Consider the following 19,213-nt stretch of genomic DNA (forward strand, 5'->3'; position numbering starts at 1 on the left):
ATCATAAAGGGCTATATTAAAGCTATTTAATAAAATTTAAATTATGCATTTAGCTTAATTACATTTTAAAATATTTAAAATTAAATTTAGTATATTTAATTTTCGAAATAAACTGAGTTGGGAATTAAAATTTTATATTTTTACTTTTTATATATATATAACACCCTCATTCAAATTTTAAAAAAATATCGAAGAGGGTTAGGTTGAATTCTTAAGTTGATTTGATATGGAAATCTACAATGATTAAAATAATTTCCTCGTTGCATTTTTAAACGTTTATTTAACGCATAGTAAAGTGCACGGATTAAACGTGGATTAAGTATATCATAATATAAAATCATTTACAGAAAAGATTTTTTAAAACCATCTGATCTGACCAGAAATATATTTCAGAATTGTAGGGTCCTATCCTATATACATCACCCAATTTTTGCATTGCAATTTTGAGAATTTATTTAATTTTACATAAAAAATCTATTTAAAAATTATTAAACAACTAGTTAAAATTACACGACAAATTATTAATTGAGGGTAATACGTGCTGGTATATAGTTCAAGTCAAATCATATTTTCCAACTTTTAAAATTGCCCTCCATAAATGATTTTAAAATGAGAGTTTTCGAAAATCCAAGAATTTCATATCACAATAAATATAATAAATTAATGTTATACATCTCTATTGTAACTGTAAAGAAAACAAAGAGTTTTAAAAAATTATTCTTTTCAATCATATCCATTTCTTACAATTTAAAATTTTATACTCTAATTTAATTCAAAATATCTTGTTTTATATAGTCCCCAGATGATTTACTTGGAAAGAGATGATGATCGAATAATATGGAACGTTGATGGAAACGATATTTTTATGAGGAAATACAAATCAAGTAGAATATCCCATGTTGCTGAAGAACAAATTCTTTGGCTAGAAAGACAATCTTTAAATCGTAGCATTGATAGCAATGTAATACATAATATATTATAGTCAGGTGTTCTTACATTAAAAATTTCCGTCTTTATAAATTAGGAAAATGTTAGTATCATTTAAGTAAATTTTTAATACAATACTTCCCTGATAAGTGAAAGACTCATTTGTTGAATGGTGAGGTATTGTATAAAACTATTCTGTTATAATTTCCTATATTTAAATAATGTGGTTAATTTTTAAAAATATGTAAATTAATAGAATAGTTAATTAATACTGTATTTTGATGTCTTAAATTTTTATAAATGATCTCTTTTATCTACCCCAGAAAAGCTCTCAGACATTAATATTATATCTAAATCAATAATTTTTATAAATAAAAATAACAATTTTAAAAATATTTTATTAGTAATTGATTATATATTTATTTTTAGTTAAGGGTAAAATTTGGTTCTTCCTATTGTGAATCTCTCCTTAAGCTCTGCAGATTCGTCTTTAATAATAATGGCAGTGTGGAGGTGATATGTCTTATTCCATACATAGGCGGAATATTAGTAATTCTATTTATTGATTTATATCAAATATAAAATTTACAAAACCTTTTATTGTATTTATAAATTTATTTGTTGATACAATTATTATATAGTATTAAAATTCCTTTGCTACTCTTAAATTTTTTATAATAAGGAGTTTATCAATTAATATATTTTTAATTTTAAAATATTTCGGAAACGTTATATAAAAATTTAATCCCGAATTGCACTCAAAATACAATTGCATTAATTCTACTGATAATGCATTCATGGGAATATATGCGCGATGATTCGAGTAAATATTTTCGCGATAATAAATTCACGGTGATATATTTGCGATATTACGTTCGCTATAATATTTTCTCGATAATGCATTTGCTATAATAATAATTTCGCTAATAGTGCATCTAACGAATATTCGATAATTAAATAGGATTTAAATAATAATCGAATAATTTATATTAATAATTGACCTATCAATAATTTTTTTATTTTTATAATCGTTTTTATTCGTTGTCAAATAATTTCATTTATTCACTAATATTATTTGAATATTTATTATTTTTTTGTTTATTTTCATAGATATTTTTAAAATTTTCGAAAAAGTGATTTTAATTTTTTTTTCATATTTTAAATGTGTGGATGTAATTTTACCTATTTATGGTCGTATCCTATTATTTTATTTAATCGCGTGTTTATTAACCTCCTTTTTATTTTTTTGCTTTCCATATTGAAACTTTATTTTCAAGGTAATTTATAATTTTATAGTATTCTTTAAGATTACATTGTATGTAAAATTTAATAAATTTTTTTAATAATTAAATTATTAATTGCTCATTAAATATAGATATAAATTGAATTGAAATTTATATTTAGGTTATTCTATGTAAAATTTATCAGAACCTTTTAACAATCTACTTGCTCATAATTTAAATTAAGATTATATAAAAATTAAATTGATATTTAAGTATTTAAATTATGAGTAGTAATGGTTATTACAAAATTCGATAAATTTTACTTACAAATATTTTTATTATTATAAATAAATTGAATTGAAATTTATATTTAATTAAGTAAAAAATTTTTTAATTAGCATCATTTGCTCATTGGATAAAGATATACCTTGAATTAAAATTTATATTTAAATAATTCTATGTAAAATTTATTTAGGGAAACAGCAATTTTTTGAATAAATATATTAAATATATATTTATGGGAGCAATGGAATCTTATTATATAGAAAAAGAAAATGAGATCAGCCTCAATGTATCACAATTCTTTTTTGCAAAATTAAACAAAAGGAAGATATCCCACCCCTTTCTTGAATGAATTTGATTTATAAGCAATCCATACTACTCCCTGAATAAAATCCTATTTTATGTTGGAAACAATCTTCAAAAAATTTAGAATCTTATCAAAAATGGCTAAAATTATTTTGAAATCCCTGGTACATCCTGTCCACCAGAAAAATTATTCACTTCCGTTTCTAATATGATGATGGATAAAAGATCTTCTATGAATAAAAAAACGTTATCTTATTGTATATGCCTTAAAAACTGGCTTTAAATGTTATGCATATGCTTAATATTAATATATGTGCAATTTATAATATGTTAATATATGTGCAATTTATAATATGTTATAGATGGATGAAATTAATTTTTATAACACTTATTTTGGAAAAATGTCATAATCAATATTAATAACCGATTATATAAAATCTAATCGTTTCAAAGATGAGATTTTTAAAAAGTAAAATCATTCGAAAAATATTCGAATATTATTCATTCAGATTAATATTCGATACGAATAATATATTCGAATAATTTGAAAATGATATTCGCGAATATTATTCGAAAATGAAATATTCGATTCGTAAAATTGTAGCACTAGTAATGCATAGACAATAATGCTTTTCACGGTATTAACATGTAACCAAATAATATAACAATTGCGCCAATGGGCACAGACATCCTGACTTAATATAAGAAAATGGATGAAATTGGAGAATATGAAAACAATTTTACTCTAGTTTGCATAATTATTGTTTAATATACTATAAAATATTTAATAAGTTGGTTTAAAGAATTTATCTTAATATTCCAATTTATTTGTTAATGGATATTTAAAACACACTATTTCACATAAGTTACCATTTAATGGTAGAAAATTAGAGTATTGGTATTGATTCTAATATTTCCAAAATATATCTACTATTTGTCCATTTTATATGATTAGAAACCAAAATAAGAGATTATTTACTTACATATAATATTTTGTTATTCTTAATATTTTAGAATGAGGCAGTACAGAAAGACACTGATGTTAGTGTTGAAGAAATTGATAACGATGGAAAAATACTCAATAATAAAACTTATCCTAACTCATTTATAACTTATCTAATAGGAGATTTTGAACTGAGTGGAGACAGGCATAAATTAAAAGTTGTTTTCAAGATATGCGAAGGTGCTATATTATAAATTAGTCCCATTATACTTAATAATTTTTAATTTTCACAAAAAAAATTGACAGATGAAACTACGTCAGGTATTATTTATTAAAAACACAGTTTTTTTATATTTTGAATAAAGTAGAAATTTAATATTTAAATGTTGTTACCATTTTAATAGAATATAATACCATTTATACATATGGAAAAATAAATTTAATATATTTACTTATGACAAAAATGGCTTACATATTAAAATTTTAAAAAAAATTTCTCTAAAATATTCTATATAAATAGATGTGAAAATTTTTATCAAACATCTCAAAATTTTATAAACTTCTATGTAGCGGATTTCAACTCTAAAACTACGATATAGTGTTTTCTTGAGTAATTATGAAATTAATTTGTTAACCCTTAAGCTACAATATAGTATTTTTTTGACGTAATTAAGAAATTATTTTATTTTGACGAGTAGAATAAAATTATAAGTAGAAATTTATATTCAATATTTAAATGTTGTTAGCATTTTATATAGAATACAATGTTTATACTAATGGAAAATTAAATTTAATATATTTACTCATGGCAAAACTGGTATATATATTTAAATTTAAAAATAAGTTTATGTAAAATATTCCATACAACTCTAAAACGACGATAATGTTTTTCTGGAGTAACTATGAAATATTTTATTAACCCTAAAGCTACGATATACCATTTTTCTAGTGTAAAATGAAGATTTTTTTATTTATTTATTGATATTATAAACTTTTTAACAAATATTAAAACATGAACATTTATATATAAATTATTGAATTGAAAATATAAATTAAAAAACAAAAAATGATATATTAAAAATTAAGTATAAAATAAATATATGTTATAATCTATGAAGAAAAACATAAAAAAGATCTAAGAAAAAAAAATATTAAAAAAGGGTACATATCACCCTAGAGAAGAGTGAATGTTGAAAATGAAGGTCTCACTTCTAAACATGCCTAGGGTATTGGTAACGATTAGTATGAACACAGTCGTATTTGTTTTTTTAAGGATTTCTGCCTTTCCGATGGCAGAAAATGAGAGGCTGGACTTTGTTGCAAAATCGACACAGTTATACCACAAGTAAGCGGGAGATCATTGGTTCAAGGAATGAGGAATATATAATCTGGGCACATGGCGTTTCATTTGAGAGGCCAACTGGTTCGAGGGTGGATGGAATATTAACTTTTTAAGAGCAGCTAGGGGAATGTTGTTAATAGATTTATGACGAGGTTGTCATCCACGGGAGAACTTGCTGTGCAAGGAATGCTAATCTTTCGATTCAATGGACTGGCCACAATCGATACAATGGAGGGAACTACAGCATTACAGTCAAGGCGGAAGGCTATGAATATACGTGTTTGCCAGTTATGAGGAGGCCAAGATTGGAACTGGGGGTGGCTTCCAACTATTCATAGCCTGAATTTGCATATAATACTATGTTATAAAGATTGTCCTCAAAGATCCTATTTAAAATTAGGTATTCAACGGAACGGGCGATTAGAGGAGCATTCTAGTCTTTTTGAATGTCGGAGGCAGGACGGCAGAGGGTTAGATGAACAATTGCTGTCTCAAAAGATGAGGACTTGGAAAAGGTCAGGATCTAAAGGAGTGTATCCATTATTGATAATAGATTGAGCAGCCAGGCGAGATGAGATAATGGTGAGAGGGAAGTTGCATCGAGGATCTGATACCAATACCACCAGACTTGCTGGGGAGGGTGACCTGAAGCCAGGATGAATTAAAAAAAATTAAGTTTAATATATTATCAAGGAGTCCCTTGATTTAGGTTTCATGGGAAACTAGTAAATCTCTGCATTTGAAGATCGGTGAGGATCTCAGACGTAGAGGATCTCAGACGTAGAGGATTTTGGGTATATTAAAATAGTCTTTGATTAAAAAAAGGATTGATGGATGGGGAGGTAATTAAAGAATATGTTTAATTTGGATAAATTACTAAGGGATTTGTTTAAAAAGCTTCTATGGCTTCATCTCATCTTTGTTGATGACGTGGTATGTGGTGTCTAAAGGAATGGATGTAGGATTTAGGAAGCAAATCTCACATTTGGGGAGATTGAGTGATAGTCCTGTAATATGTGAGAGATTCTCAATAATGGGAGTAGTGTTGTTAAACGGCTAGATTTGAACCGATTTTTAAAAACGGCTAACTCAAGATTTTAGCTAGAAAAATATTACCAAAGCCTTGAGATTTCGCTAATAGATGTACAAATCTATGTGCCACCTATGAGCAATATCTTCAGGGTTACGTTATTTTTTTTTGGATAAAATATTAAGTTAGCCTTTTTTAAAAATCGGCTCAAATCAAGCCGTTTAACAACACTAGATGGGAGGGATGGAAAGGATTGTGGAAAGGTTGCCCGAGACAATCATCGAGATAGCAGGAATTTAAGGCAAGGATGGATTTAGTTCCTGGATAATATTGTGGATCCCAATGCAAAAAAGGCAAGGCTTAAGGGGTCTCCCTGTGGAATTCCCTCTTGAGATTTGATTTGTTATTATTGTATTTTAGAAAAGTAGAGTTTGAATAAATATGGAGAATGTATAAAGAGTATTCAGGATATTTGTTGCAAAACAAAGGAACGAAGTGTTAACGTTTCATTGTTCATTGTATTAAAGGTGAAATCGAGTTTTAAGACAACATCGTCAGGAATACTCTTTGCGATAGTTATACAGGCAAGATGAGCAGAAATTTCAGCGCCTCCGGGAACACCAAACCCTAATTGGAGTGGCGACTGGAATGAGGAAAGATATTCCTTGATTTGTGAAACAATGATCTTAGAGACAGCTCTTCGGAAGAAGGACTCAACGCGACTGGGCGAATACCTTAGTCCTTTTTTTGCGACCTATTAGACGGGCGCCAAAGAGGTTATGAATGATGGGTGATGGTGAGAATTATATTTAATAACCTGGTACGGTTCTGTAAAAAAGCTTTACATAGAACGTTGGGTTTTAAAATGTCATGTATGAAGATAGCACGACTGCCATCAAGGCCCCAGAAGATTTTTAAGATCTAACGGCTTTAATTGTCTTGTAAATGTTAATTATGATTGTTTTGGTTTGAATAGACAAATTCTGAGTCACATATAAGGTGTTTTTGAAACAAAGCTTCTAAGGTGACTCCTTGTTAGGAGTTAAGGAGTCTTCAGAAGTCGTGGCACGAAGGGCTGAGTTTATATTAAAGCTATTTATTTTATTTGAAACTTTTTGACCTTACGGGCAATAGGGAGTTGATTAGATTGGTTAGAGTGGTGTGTAGAAGTTGGTATCATATCTGGATTGAAGAGTTAAAGAGGGATATTGAAGTTTTAATATATTTGGATAATAAGATTTTTTTATATTCAGGAATTTTAAGGGTAAAATTGGTAAAGTTTAGTAATTTTTTCTAATTTGAAAGGTTTCCAGGATTGTTTACAGTTAAATAGATTAATTTGTTAAAGGATTCTGCAAAAGAATTACGTGCACCCTAAAGTATACCAGATATGGTGGGATAGTTGGGTAGTGATAAAAATTTATTGGCCCATGATTGTAGGTTAGGTGTTCGATGACTTGGAGGTGAATCAATAGCAACAGTTGATGAGGGAGGACTTACTAAATTTAATAAACTGAATCATGGAGGATCTGTAGGTCTTGGTAGCCCTGAACCTCGGCGTCTAGAGATGGGACCATGAATTTGAAACTTCCTAGCTTTGGTTATATTTGTAGATTTATGGCATATGGAACAAATGTCATGTATTTGAATCACCAAATATTTCTTTAACAATTTGGTTATAAATACATCAACATGAAGTTATTTATAGGAAGATATATTTATATCATCTCTGGCGAATTAACAAATTCATGTCTTCAAACCAAGGAAGGTAAAATGTTTAAGACATTGTTGGCATATTTTTGAAGGTTTACGATTATAAATGACAGTTTTATGAATTAGAAGAGTTGAGGACAGCATTTTGAAAGAGAACTTCATAACATAAATATCGAAGATTAAAAATTGTCTTAAAGTAAGAGGATGCAGTTGGTGGTCTATGTATAAGTAAAAATTATAGGCATATATTTTGGAGGTACGGAATGCAGTTGATAGTCTATGTCTGTGTAAAAATCAATTCGATATTCTGATCTTAAATTCTTTAAAAGTAGAATGAAAAATTAGCAATTGATCAATGTGTTAAAAATAAATATAAACTTTTATTATTAATAATTTTTTATTAATATATCACTAGATACTACCACTAAAAGTGTCATAACATCCAAGAAAACAACTAATTTCGGATCTGGTTTATTATAATTAAATATATGACATTAATTTTAATTTAGATGAAACACTAAATAAATATATTATAAAAAACCACAAAAAGTAATTACTAGCGAGAATAAGATGATCGATAAAATATATATTTTCATTTTCTTAAGGCCTCAATTTATAGATATTATTTATGAATAAAAACCTCTTTTATTGTACATGTAAAAAAAAACAAAAAAAAACAAAACTAATTATGTTTTTTTTAAATGAATTATGAGATTTTTATTTATTCGTTTTAATTATAATAAATTATAAATATTTGATAACAAAATGATATCAATTCAGTTAATCGTTATATTTTTATTTATCAATAGTAAATGGCACTGAAACTGTCATACAAACTGAAGAAACAACTCCTTTCGGATCTGGTATATTTTTTAAAAACAATTATATATATTTCTTATTTACGAATAAAATACATAAACTTGATCTTTCCTAAAGATTTGATTTACTTAAAAATTGTCAAGATAATTTTAAATATTTAAATAAAATCTGGGAACTCATTTAAATGTAAAAACTTGTTTTAAAATAAAAAATATATAAAATAAAGGCAGTACCATTTAAAAGAAGATAATATTTGATCGGTGAAAGTCAGAATCTGGTTATTCTTAATTGATCTCCTTTTGCTCATAATATATATTTAGATGTTTATTTATAAATATTGTTATTAGATATTGTTGATAAAATGATATCATCAACTTTAAATCTCCACTCTTTTCTTAGATTAGAATAATAAAACATTTTATTATTTTTTTAATTATATTCTTTCGAATTTTTTTTTTACTTATCTAACATACCCTAAACACATAATTCAATATAATAATTAAATTCTAAAAGATTATTTAGTAGAATTAACTCCTATAATATAATCTCTGGTATTATTTGAGATACTTGAATAAGTGTTAAAGAATGTAAAAGATAAAAATATTGGTTACCAAACAATTCTCCATACTTTAAAATATAATATCGGGAGAGTTTTCCTTAATAAATAAATTTATATATGAAATTTACTCCAAATAAATTATGTATATTGTCAAATAATAAAATATTATAGTTAAAAAATACTATACCTTAAAACTTGTATATAAATAATAATAAAATATAGAATTAAACATTATATGATGATTTATTTATCAAAATATCGTTCATAAATGTTAATTTAATCTTCTTTGCGATTACGCCATTTCAAAAATTTCTTTTGTATTGGGGATTAAATCTCAATATATAGAGAAAATCTGGTACATTCATACGATTTTCTGATGTATTATTTTAATAGGTTTTTATTCTCCATAAAAAAAGGTCCTCTTATTTGCACTTGTATTAATTAAGAATGTTGACAAAATATATAATAATTTTTTTAATATTTTAGAAAAACGCCAAATTTTTTTTTGAAGGATTATAATAAAATTAATATTTCTAACCAAAATTTAAATTCTGAAATTAATTAGTTTTCAAAAACACTTATCCTGTAAATAAAATTGAGCTTAATATTTACTTTTTGCAATATCAAGATTTAATATATCAGTAAGATTCTAGGTAATAGTATATGTAAATTTTAAGGGCTTTATCTGAATCATAAATCGTTTATTGATTTGAGTCAAAAATGTATCCAGTAGAATGAAAACTTTATTTTATAGTAATCTTCAATTGAGTCCACATTAATATTAGAGCGATTTGTTTGTCCAGGTGGAATTCAAGGCTTGCGAATTCTCAAAATCATATATAGCTTCCGCCTCAACAATCACATAAAACTCTTGAAATTCGTCGATATAATCTCTTAATTTTATAAGTTATATTATAATAATATTTGAGATTTTCATAAACTCAATTTTGAAAAATTGCATAAAAAAAGGTGTGTAATAAAAAAAATTTATTACTACATTCCAGTGCAAAATGAAATCATTTGTCGTATTGAATCTAATAATAAGCTTCGGATAAAATATTTGATTCAGGCCATTCTGATATTTCCTTAAGGGGACTCTAAATAGGTGCTTCTATATTCATAATGCGGTAACAGTTTGATGTCTTTGGCTCCATTATGTCGAGAATGAATTTTACATACATTTTCATTCTTCTTGTAGCACAAGAAGTCTCACAAATAATATTATTCAGCATCTGTATCTTTGGATATCTGAACATTTCACAGACTCTTAAAATTATGTCTAATCTTAGATAATAGAGATAAATATAAAAAATATAAAAAATATTTTTTAGAAGATAAAATTTTCTTATATCCATCAATGTTTAAGTTTAAAGTAATTTAGGAATAAATTCCTTCGCGGGAATATATTAATACACAAGAAAACTCTTTAAATTAATTTTAACTTTTGTTAAAATTTAAAATACAATATAACTAGTGCTGTTAAATAGCTAAATCTGAGCTAAATTTAAAAACGGCTAACACTTTAGTCTGTAAAATATGGCCGAAACCCGGAGAACTGGCTTAATGGATATCTATCAATGAGCAAAATCTTTAGTCTTCCCTAATATTTTTATAAATATTGTGTTTGCCGTTTTTAAAAATTTGCTCAAATCGTTTAACAACCAAATTTAACCCATTTGAAATAGAAATTTCAATTCACAATTCCTGAAGACCTATTTTATCAAAACAAATTGCTATGGATGTGGGTCGTCCAAAGGTCTAATTATAACTATATATTTAACGAATTTTTATTGATAATAAGAGGTGAAAAATCTATAAAAAGGTGTGATATTAAAGAGAAATGGTTTAGAATACGAATACACTTACAATTTTCCGATAAGCTAAATTTTTTTTATTTAATAATAGAATTTGATACTAGATCTGGCTCGCCATCGCAAAAAACAACTATTGCTGGATCTGGTTATGATTTTTATATTTTCTCATAAAAGTTTATAATCATAATATATAGCTAAAGTATAATTATAATCCGAAATGAGTAAATTCGGAGATAGTGCATAGCTATGTATATTTCAGGTCCCGTCGGAGTTTATTAAATAATCTTGAGTCCAACACTGTCCGATTTCTATTTTTTTGACCTATCCAGGGATTTAAAAATTTAGTTATTCAAAATAATTTTGTTCTTTCGATGAAATTTATACAATATTATAGGCTAATGTTTTAATCATCTGTCAGATAATTTTTAAACTAGTCCAGTCGATTTATAAAATATATATGTGTAGATGTTTATTTTTTTTAAAATCATAATTGAGTCATAACTTTTTATTTCTAGGCCCTGATTTATAGAATTATAAAAATTCCGTCATTTAATTTTCATTTGTTTGACACTAGATTCTACAACTAAACCTGTAGTAACAGCCAAAGAAACAACTCCTTTCGGATCTGGTTATTATTTTAAAAATTAAATATAGCTAAACCTGTGCGCCGCCATCAATTTTATTCATGCCGTAACAGCCGCCGATTAAGGATGGCGGCGGCGCGGCGTGTATAATTTTTAGATTGCTGTTTAATATATTTATACATTAAATTATTATTATTTAAATTTGAATATTGTCATTAATAAAATTAACATATGAATTGTATTCTATTGCTATATATAATAGAATAGTGTATATAATTTACATATATTCATATATCTTATTTCATTTCCACAAAATTAATTATTTTAATGGACTTGCACGTTTTAAACTACCCTATATACAATTCTGAAATAACAACTCTCTCTACTAATCATAAATCAAGTTATGTCTGGAGGTAATTTGGAAATCTTTTTTAAAAAATGAGAATAAGGAAAGCACAATAATGCCTGATTATATTTATTGTGAACCTTGCTTAAAATTGGGAAAATAAGATCAGCAAGATTCGGATAAACATAATCAATTTTATTGATATTGTCATTAAAAAAATTAGGGAAATTATTTCAGCCCTCAGATATCGAGTAGCTGATTTGTAATGTGAAGTTGAAGAAGAGCATCGTAAATGTCTTCCGTCTATTTATGAGACAGGTCATATCTTGGATATTGATGATTCTAATCCATACTTTGATGACCATTTTGATATGTCATGAATCGGATAACAGAAATGGCATTGCACCAACCAATTTAATTAATACAGAAACTTTAATTAAATTGCCCTACCCGCTGACACAACATATTAATTATGCTAGAAAGTGTTCGTAGTGTATGCAAAATTCCTATAAATAATGTTCTGAATAAAATAAGAAACAATCTTTAAAACTCTTTAGCTTAAAAGAAAATATAAAAAAAAGCTTGACAATAGGTTTTCCATTACTGAACTTTAAGTTATTTTATATTTTTACTAATTAAATTATATTTGAAACATTGGATATTAGCGACTCTATTTGATTCCAGATTTCAAAATCTTAAAATTGTTTCAGAATATTTAATTCGAATTTTACGACATCATTGCAATTTTTAATTAGACATTTAAAACTTTTAGAGCATGATAGAAATGCACAGATGAGATTCAAGTTGAAAATAATGGGCAAGCATCCAGTTCTTATACAGTTAAATAGCTCGTAAACATTACCTTCTAAGCAACGATTATAACAACATTAGTAATATAGAACAAGAATTTCATATTTTGCTCAGCCAACTTATTATCCCAGAAGAGGATTCACATTAACCTTTTGGAAGAAAAAGCGACGAGAACTTCCTATGCTAATTTAACTAGGAAGGTTCTTTGTGTATACCTGCAAAAAAAATTTCCATTGCTGGATTAATACTCAATGCAAAAAGGACTTCTTTATGTCCCACGAATCTTGATAAAATATATTTATTCATGACAATTACAATTTTGCTGAATCTGAATGATTTATTATATTTCATACTTTATATTTTGCTTGCATTCCAAATTTATATTTTAATTTGTTATAATAAAAATCAAAAGAATATTACTAATATGTGTTGTTTATGTGACTCTGATCTGAGTAAAAATGCAATTCCATAGTTTAATCTTGAGAATGAGAAAATACATAAATTTAAATTGGAGTGAGACAGGAAATATTTTAAGAAATGTATTAAACTATGTTAACAATATGTTAGAAAAGAGCGCCCAAATAAATTATAAAAAAATGTAATACTTTGATTTATAAATTAAATTCATTAAAAAATACATTGATTTATAAATTAAAATTTTTTTAAAATAAATATCGCGCCGCCGTTGGCGACAATTTAGTAGGAGGCGGCGAAATCGGCGCGCATGAAAAAATAAAATAAATAATGCCGCCGTCGATTGAGACATCGGCGCACAGGTCTAAATATATCCCATATTTCCCACAAAAGGTTCCTTTAAATAAATCTTAATAAAAATCAGTGAAAAAATATATAAATATATTAATCAATATTATAACTTTTAAAATAGAAAAATATTTATATAAACTGAATTTCTTATATAACTTTTAAATCCCCCTATATTTTAATTTGTGAGAGCAAATTTATGGATCTTATTTGTAGTTAAAACTTCTTTTATACCAGTAATTATTAATTAAAAATATGCTTGCTAATAAATGATAGTAAATCCTTTAGTAATTTGCTAAATTTTACTTAAATAGGAATAGATAGTACCATTGAGACGGAATCATCTGGAGAAACAACGGTTTCCGTATCAGGTTTAATTTTTAAATTTATAACTATTTAAAAAAAGTTATTCAATTGATTATTTTAACTATCATACTTTTCGTATTATTTCCTGCTCTAAACAATTAGCTATCCATCGAATTCTGGAATTAATGTTATTTCAATGTTTAATAATTATTGCAATTTATCTTAGACATGTACATTTGATAACATTAATTCCTACTAAAAAATTTATAGTTTATTCTTTAATGGATGGGGTATAAGAATGAGTAGATCTTTTAAAGAAATAAGAACTAAGTAATCATGATTGTGATATTATTTAATAGCTGATTGACTTTGTAAAATTATTTAATGAGTTTATCTTTAAATTTTAGCGCCTATTTTTTGAATAATGGTCAAATATAATATTTTCAACTACAAATATCTTTAGCATCCCACCTTAAAATAGTTTCTCAAAATCTGTTTGATAAAATTTGGCTCACAATAAAAATAAAAGATATTTAAATTTAAAAAATATTTCTAATATTTTTATACGAATAGGTGTGAATTATTAAACTTGTATCAATCTATCACATTTATATACTTCCATGTAGCTCACTTTAACTAATTACAATATAGTAGATTTCTGGTGTATAAGAAATTATTCTGTTGTAGAAGTGTAGCATAATATTAATTATTAGTATCTAATCATTAGCAAAAATATTTTTTATTGTTTATCATTAGACTCTACCACTAAATTTGTCGTAGCAGCCAAGGAAACAACTACTTTTGGATCTGGTCATTATATTAAAATTAATATATTTCATATTTTTTTTACTAAACCATGAATTCAGAAAAAAATGGAAAATAAATTTCCCTATAATTCAGATAAAAACAATGTAAATCGATTATTCAATATGAGATCCCATTAAATGGAAATCTGTCGTATTAACTGATTTTTTTTATAAATTTTAAGTCTCTCCTTGAAAATGACTAAAAAAACAAATAAAAATCAGAGCCGAATAAGATTTTATTAAGAATATATTTTTTATTTGTGAAGGACTCAATTTAGAAATATTATTTTTAGTATATTAAATCTGTTCTATTTTATACCACTAATAGTTAATTATAAATATCCTTGCTAATAAATGAGAGTAAATCCTATAGAAATTTGTTTAATCTTTACTTAAAAATAAATAGATAGTACCATTGGAGCTGAATCATCTGGAGAATCAACTGTTTCAGTATCTGGTTTGATTTTTAAATTTATCCTCATATATAAAAATAAAAAAGAAGTTATTATATAAAGCATTAAGCTATTAGGTTAACATTGTTTCCTGTAACACCATGCAAGTCCAATGCAATTAGCTAACCGTCGATTTGGGGATTAATGTTATTTACACAAATTGTTTACTGATTTTTGCAATGTGATAACCTTATTTCCTATTGCGAGAGCTAATTTTATTAAATTTGAATTGGGTATAAGAATGGGTTGATCTTTTTAAAAGTGAAAAACAATTAAATAAATTTTCAATGGATGAGATTTGATTTAACAATTGATCAACTTTGTAATTATATTATGAGTTTGAATAATTTTTAAATGGTAGCACTTTTTTTGTAGATAATTGTTCCAAATAACAATTCTCAACTACCAACATCTCTCAGCGCCTTTGAATTTTAAAATATCTCTGATAATTAGACTCATTGCAAAAAATGACCTATATATTTAAATTTTAATGAATGTTTTTATCAAATATTTTGTGCAATTAGATGTGAATTAATAACTCGTATTAAATTACCTTAAAATTTTATAATTCTATATAGCGCTATTTAACACTAAAGCTATGATATAGTATTTTTCAAGAATAATTATATTTATCTTAGTATGCAAGAGTAGCATAAAATTTGTTATGACCATAATTCAATTATAAATATATTTGCAAATTAACCATCAATTTATATTTTTCATTTATTTATGCCTAGATACAACCACTAAAACTGTCGTAACAGTTAATGAAACAACTCCTTTCGGATCTGGTTATTATTTTAAAAATTAAATATAGTGGAGACCGGGGCTAGTCAAACCGATTTGCAAAATCGGCTATAACTCCTGTTTTTAGATATTATAAACAACATACTCTTTACTGGTGCCTTATAAAAAAATTTAAGAATATAAGCATATTTTTGAATTTTGCCCAACAAGCCCTAATAGCAGGGTTAGGCAAACCACTTCAAGGGACTTTCAAAACCATTGTTTTTTTAGGTTATAATAAATTGAAAGGGACGTTTTATTAATAATGATACGTTAGAATAATTACAATGTTTAATTGATCAAAATATCATAATACTCTTAAATTGAAGTTAGTTATAAATTATAACTTAATTTTGGTTACTTTAATAAACATTCTGGAAATATAAAAAATTTATCGAAGTTTGAACATGGGATTGACATGGTTTAACAAGCCCCGCTAGTTATAAATTATTAACCCTGATTTAAACAATATCTAGACATAATAAATATTTATAAATCTATCTCAAATTATAAAAAGTGTTAAAACTGCTATAAAATTTAATTTATATATAAATAATTAAATTTTAATAAAAATTAAAATTATATAATTTAAATATCTTGGATTTTATACTTCAAATATATATTACATAAATAACATAATTATTTCAAAGGATTTTTTGTCTATAGATGTATACTAATAAAAGCTATATTAGGATAATATTTAAACATTCTAGTCTTTTTAATTTTAAAACGAGATTAAGTGGTTTGCCAAGCCCTAGGGTTTACTTAACCCCAGTCTCTCCTATCTTACAATTTCTACTAACTATCTAGTAAAGAAATTTTATTTAAATCAGAAGAAACACAATATAAATGCATTATTCAATATGTAATCCCAATTGTAAAATGAAAATTTAATGTATTAACTAAATTTCTTTTACAAATTTTAATTACCCTCAAACACACTGCAAAATATCAAATAACTGGGGTCCGAGAAGATTGTAAGAAATATGTTTTTATTTGTGAAAGCCTCAATTTATATTATTTATAGTATAAAAACCTCTTTTATGCAACTAATATTTAAAAAAATATTTTTGCTAATAAATTTAAGTAACCCCTATGGTAATTTGTTTAAATTTTACTTACATGGGAATAGATAGTAGCATTGAATCTGAATTATCTGGCGAATCAACTGTTTCCATATATACTTTTATTTTTAAATTTATTATTATTTTAAAAAAAAATTACTCTATATTTTTTTAACCCATTAAAACTTCCGACCGTCCTTTTGAGTTTAAATTGTAGCCCTTTTTTAGATAATTGTCAAAAATAACATTTTCCAACTATCAACATTTATGCCATCGCATCCAAAAAATGTATCTCAAAGATGAAATTTGACTCATAGCAAATTGCCTGCATATTTAAATTTTTTAAAAAAAGTTTCTGTTAAATATTTTATACGAAAAGATATGGCTTATTGAATTTGATTCAAAATACCTCAAAATTTTAGGAACCTCCATCTGTAAAAAAAGAAGTTTTAACTACAAATAATATCAATAAATTAAGGCCTTCACAAATTAAAAAAAATTATTTATATTCAATATTCTTCAGCTCCAAGTTTTATTTACTTTTGTGTGTGATTTTCAAGGAGGAATAAATAATTATATAGAAGCTGGATCATCTGGAGAAACTTTATCGAATAACATTAATAAAAATTTTTAATAGAAATTGAAAATGTGGCCAAAACATATTTTTGAAATTTTGTGTATTTTTATATTTTTAACATTTGGTTTCTTTAAAATATTAAAAGTTATGGCCATTTGATTAACAAATTTTAATTTTCTTGATTGCATGTTTTTTAAATATCTAGGTTCAACGGATTACCTATCTAATTTTACTAAAACTTCCACAGGTATATAAAATGTTTTTATTTAATCTTACTTTTAGAATAATGATTAAAATAATAATATATACTTTTTGTAATAAGCTACCAATAAATTAAAATGCACTCTTGATTTGACAACTCTACTTTGAGAATATTAATCCAAAAAAAGTTCTCTGTATAAAATTAAATAAGCATGATATTATCTTTAGAATTGGTTGCGCTATTTTCTTAAACAATATTATCATTATATATAGATAGTGTTGTTAAACGGCTCAATTTGAGCCGATTTTTGAAAACGGATAACTCAATGTTTTAATTCAGGAAAATATTACGCAAGCCTAAAGATTCTGCTCATCAATGACACAAAGGTTTGGACATATATTAGGTAAATCTCGAGGCTTAGGCAATATTTTTCTGGCTAACATATCGAGTTAATCGTTTTTAAAAATCAGCACAAATCGAGCCGTTTAACAACTATATAGACAATGTTTTCTTCATTAGAGAAGCTTAAATATAATCATAAATGAGATAAGAGTACATGGCTAAAGTTTTTTTTTATCATTCAAATAATAATTATTCTAAACTATATCAACATTAGAGAGTAAAACCAAATCAACGACACCTGTTGTTACAACTGCTTATAAAAGTAAAAATATTCTTATAATGATTTTAAGATACTTAATAATAGATATCATGTTATAGGACTTATTTTATACTTTAAATATTATTAGGACCCGTAGATATTTGTGAAAAGATCGAAAACAATGATTGGCAAACTGTTTATTCGAAAGATATATTGGGAGTTGATTTGCCTAATATATTGTATGAATACAAATATATATATAGAATATGCAAAATTAACATAATTTATTTTTAATAATAGCCCCGAACATTTACAAATTATCAAAATGCATGAAGATATTATGATAAAAATAGATGGCACAGATATTTTTGATAAGACTAAAAATAACTCTTTATCCATTGAAAATATAGAATCAATTATATGGTTAATAAATCAATATCCATTACACATCAAAAGCAATGTTAAATAATTATTAATTTTGTATTTAATTTTTTTTAAAAATAAAGTTGGTGGCTACAATGAAAGCCAGTAATACAGCATGCCCTTTCACCATTTGTTTTCTCGAATACAATGAGATCATACCTATAGTAAAATGTAAAAATCCACTGGTCACAGGAGAAAAAGTGAGTTTCTTAAATCACAAAAATTTTATATCATACATTTTCAATTTCCTATCTTGATTTATTATAGAATGCAATAGTACAAAATCGTAATGCTATTATGATATCACAAATAGACGGAAATAATAGAACCTTAGAACAAGAATTATCCAGCGCATTTCTTACTGGAATTAATGGCGATCTGAATTTGCAAGGAAATATTTACCAATATATTTTCACCATCAAACAATGTCCTGGTAATTTTGCATTTATTTTAATTTTCATGAATAAAAAATTAGAGCGTTTTTTTTGTTATAGCGAGGCACTATTTTTATTTTGCACCTTTTATAATTAAGGCAA

The 19,213-nt window shown here is 25.7% G+C and overlaps 2 protein-coding genes across 2 annotated transcripts in view; both read left to right on the forward strand.

Annotated features, from left to right (window-relative positions):
- Positions 1 to 982, forward strand: part of LOC135929793 (mucin-22-like) — a 52,454-nt gene extending 51,472 nt beyond the window's left edge. Inside the window, exon 44 of the mRNA XM_065466515.1 lies at positions 796 to 982. Within this exon, the coding sequence (XP_065322587.1) occupies positions 796 to 982 (187 nt within the window). The remainder of the gene's footprint in view (positions 1 to 795) is intronic.
- Positions 983 to 3,447: 2,465 nt separating this feature from the next.
- Positions 3,448 to 18,548, forward strand: LOC135929800 (uncharacterized). The gene is made up of 14 exons (XM_065466525.1): positions 3,448 to 3,486; positions 3,753 to 3,921; positions 3,988 to 4,002; positions 8,182 to 8,235; positions 8,576 to 8,629; positions 11,050 to 11,103; positions 11,533 to 11,586; positions 13,775 to 13,831; positions 14,523 to 14,576; positions 14,979 to 15,029; positions 15,762 to 15,815; positions 17,657 to 17,698; positions 18,270 to 18,317; positions 18,403 to 18,548. The coding sequence occupies exons 1-14, from the start codon at positions 3,448 to 3,450 to the stop codon at positions 18,546 to 18,548; spliced, it is 891 nt and encodes a 296-aa protein (XP_065322597.1).
- Positions 18,549 to 19,213: the final 665 nt, after the last annotated feature.

This window comes from Gordionus sp. m RMFG-2023, chromosome 1 (assembly GCF_954871325.1).
Source record: "Gordionus sp. m RMFG-2023 chromosome 1, tfGorSpeb1-WG-v2, whole genome shotgun sequence".
In the NCBI taxonomy this organism is placed as follows: domain Eukaryota; kingdom Metazoa; phylum Nematomorpha; class Gordioida; order Chordodea; family Parachordodidae; genus Gordionus; species Gordionus sp. m RMFG-2023.

Bases quoted from the DNA above. Each gene is read 5' to 3' on its own strand.
- LOC135929800 (XM_065466525.1), top strand. From the start codon at position 3,448: ATGGATGAAATTGGAGAATATGAAAACAATTTTACTCTA. The intron at 8,236-8,575 runs GTTTATTATAAT...ATTTATCAATAG, and splicing joins AACAACTAATTTCGGATCTG to TAAATGGCACTGAAACTGTC. The intron at 11,587-13,774 runs GTTATTATTTTA...TTACTTAAATAG, and splicing joins AACAACTCCTTTCGGATCTG to GAATAGATAGTACCATTGAG.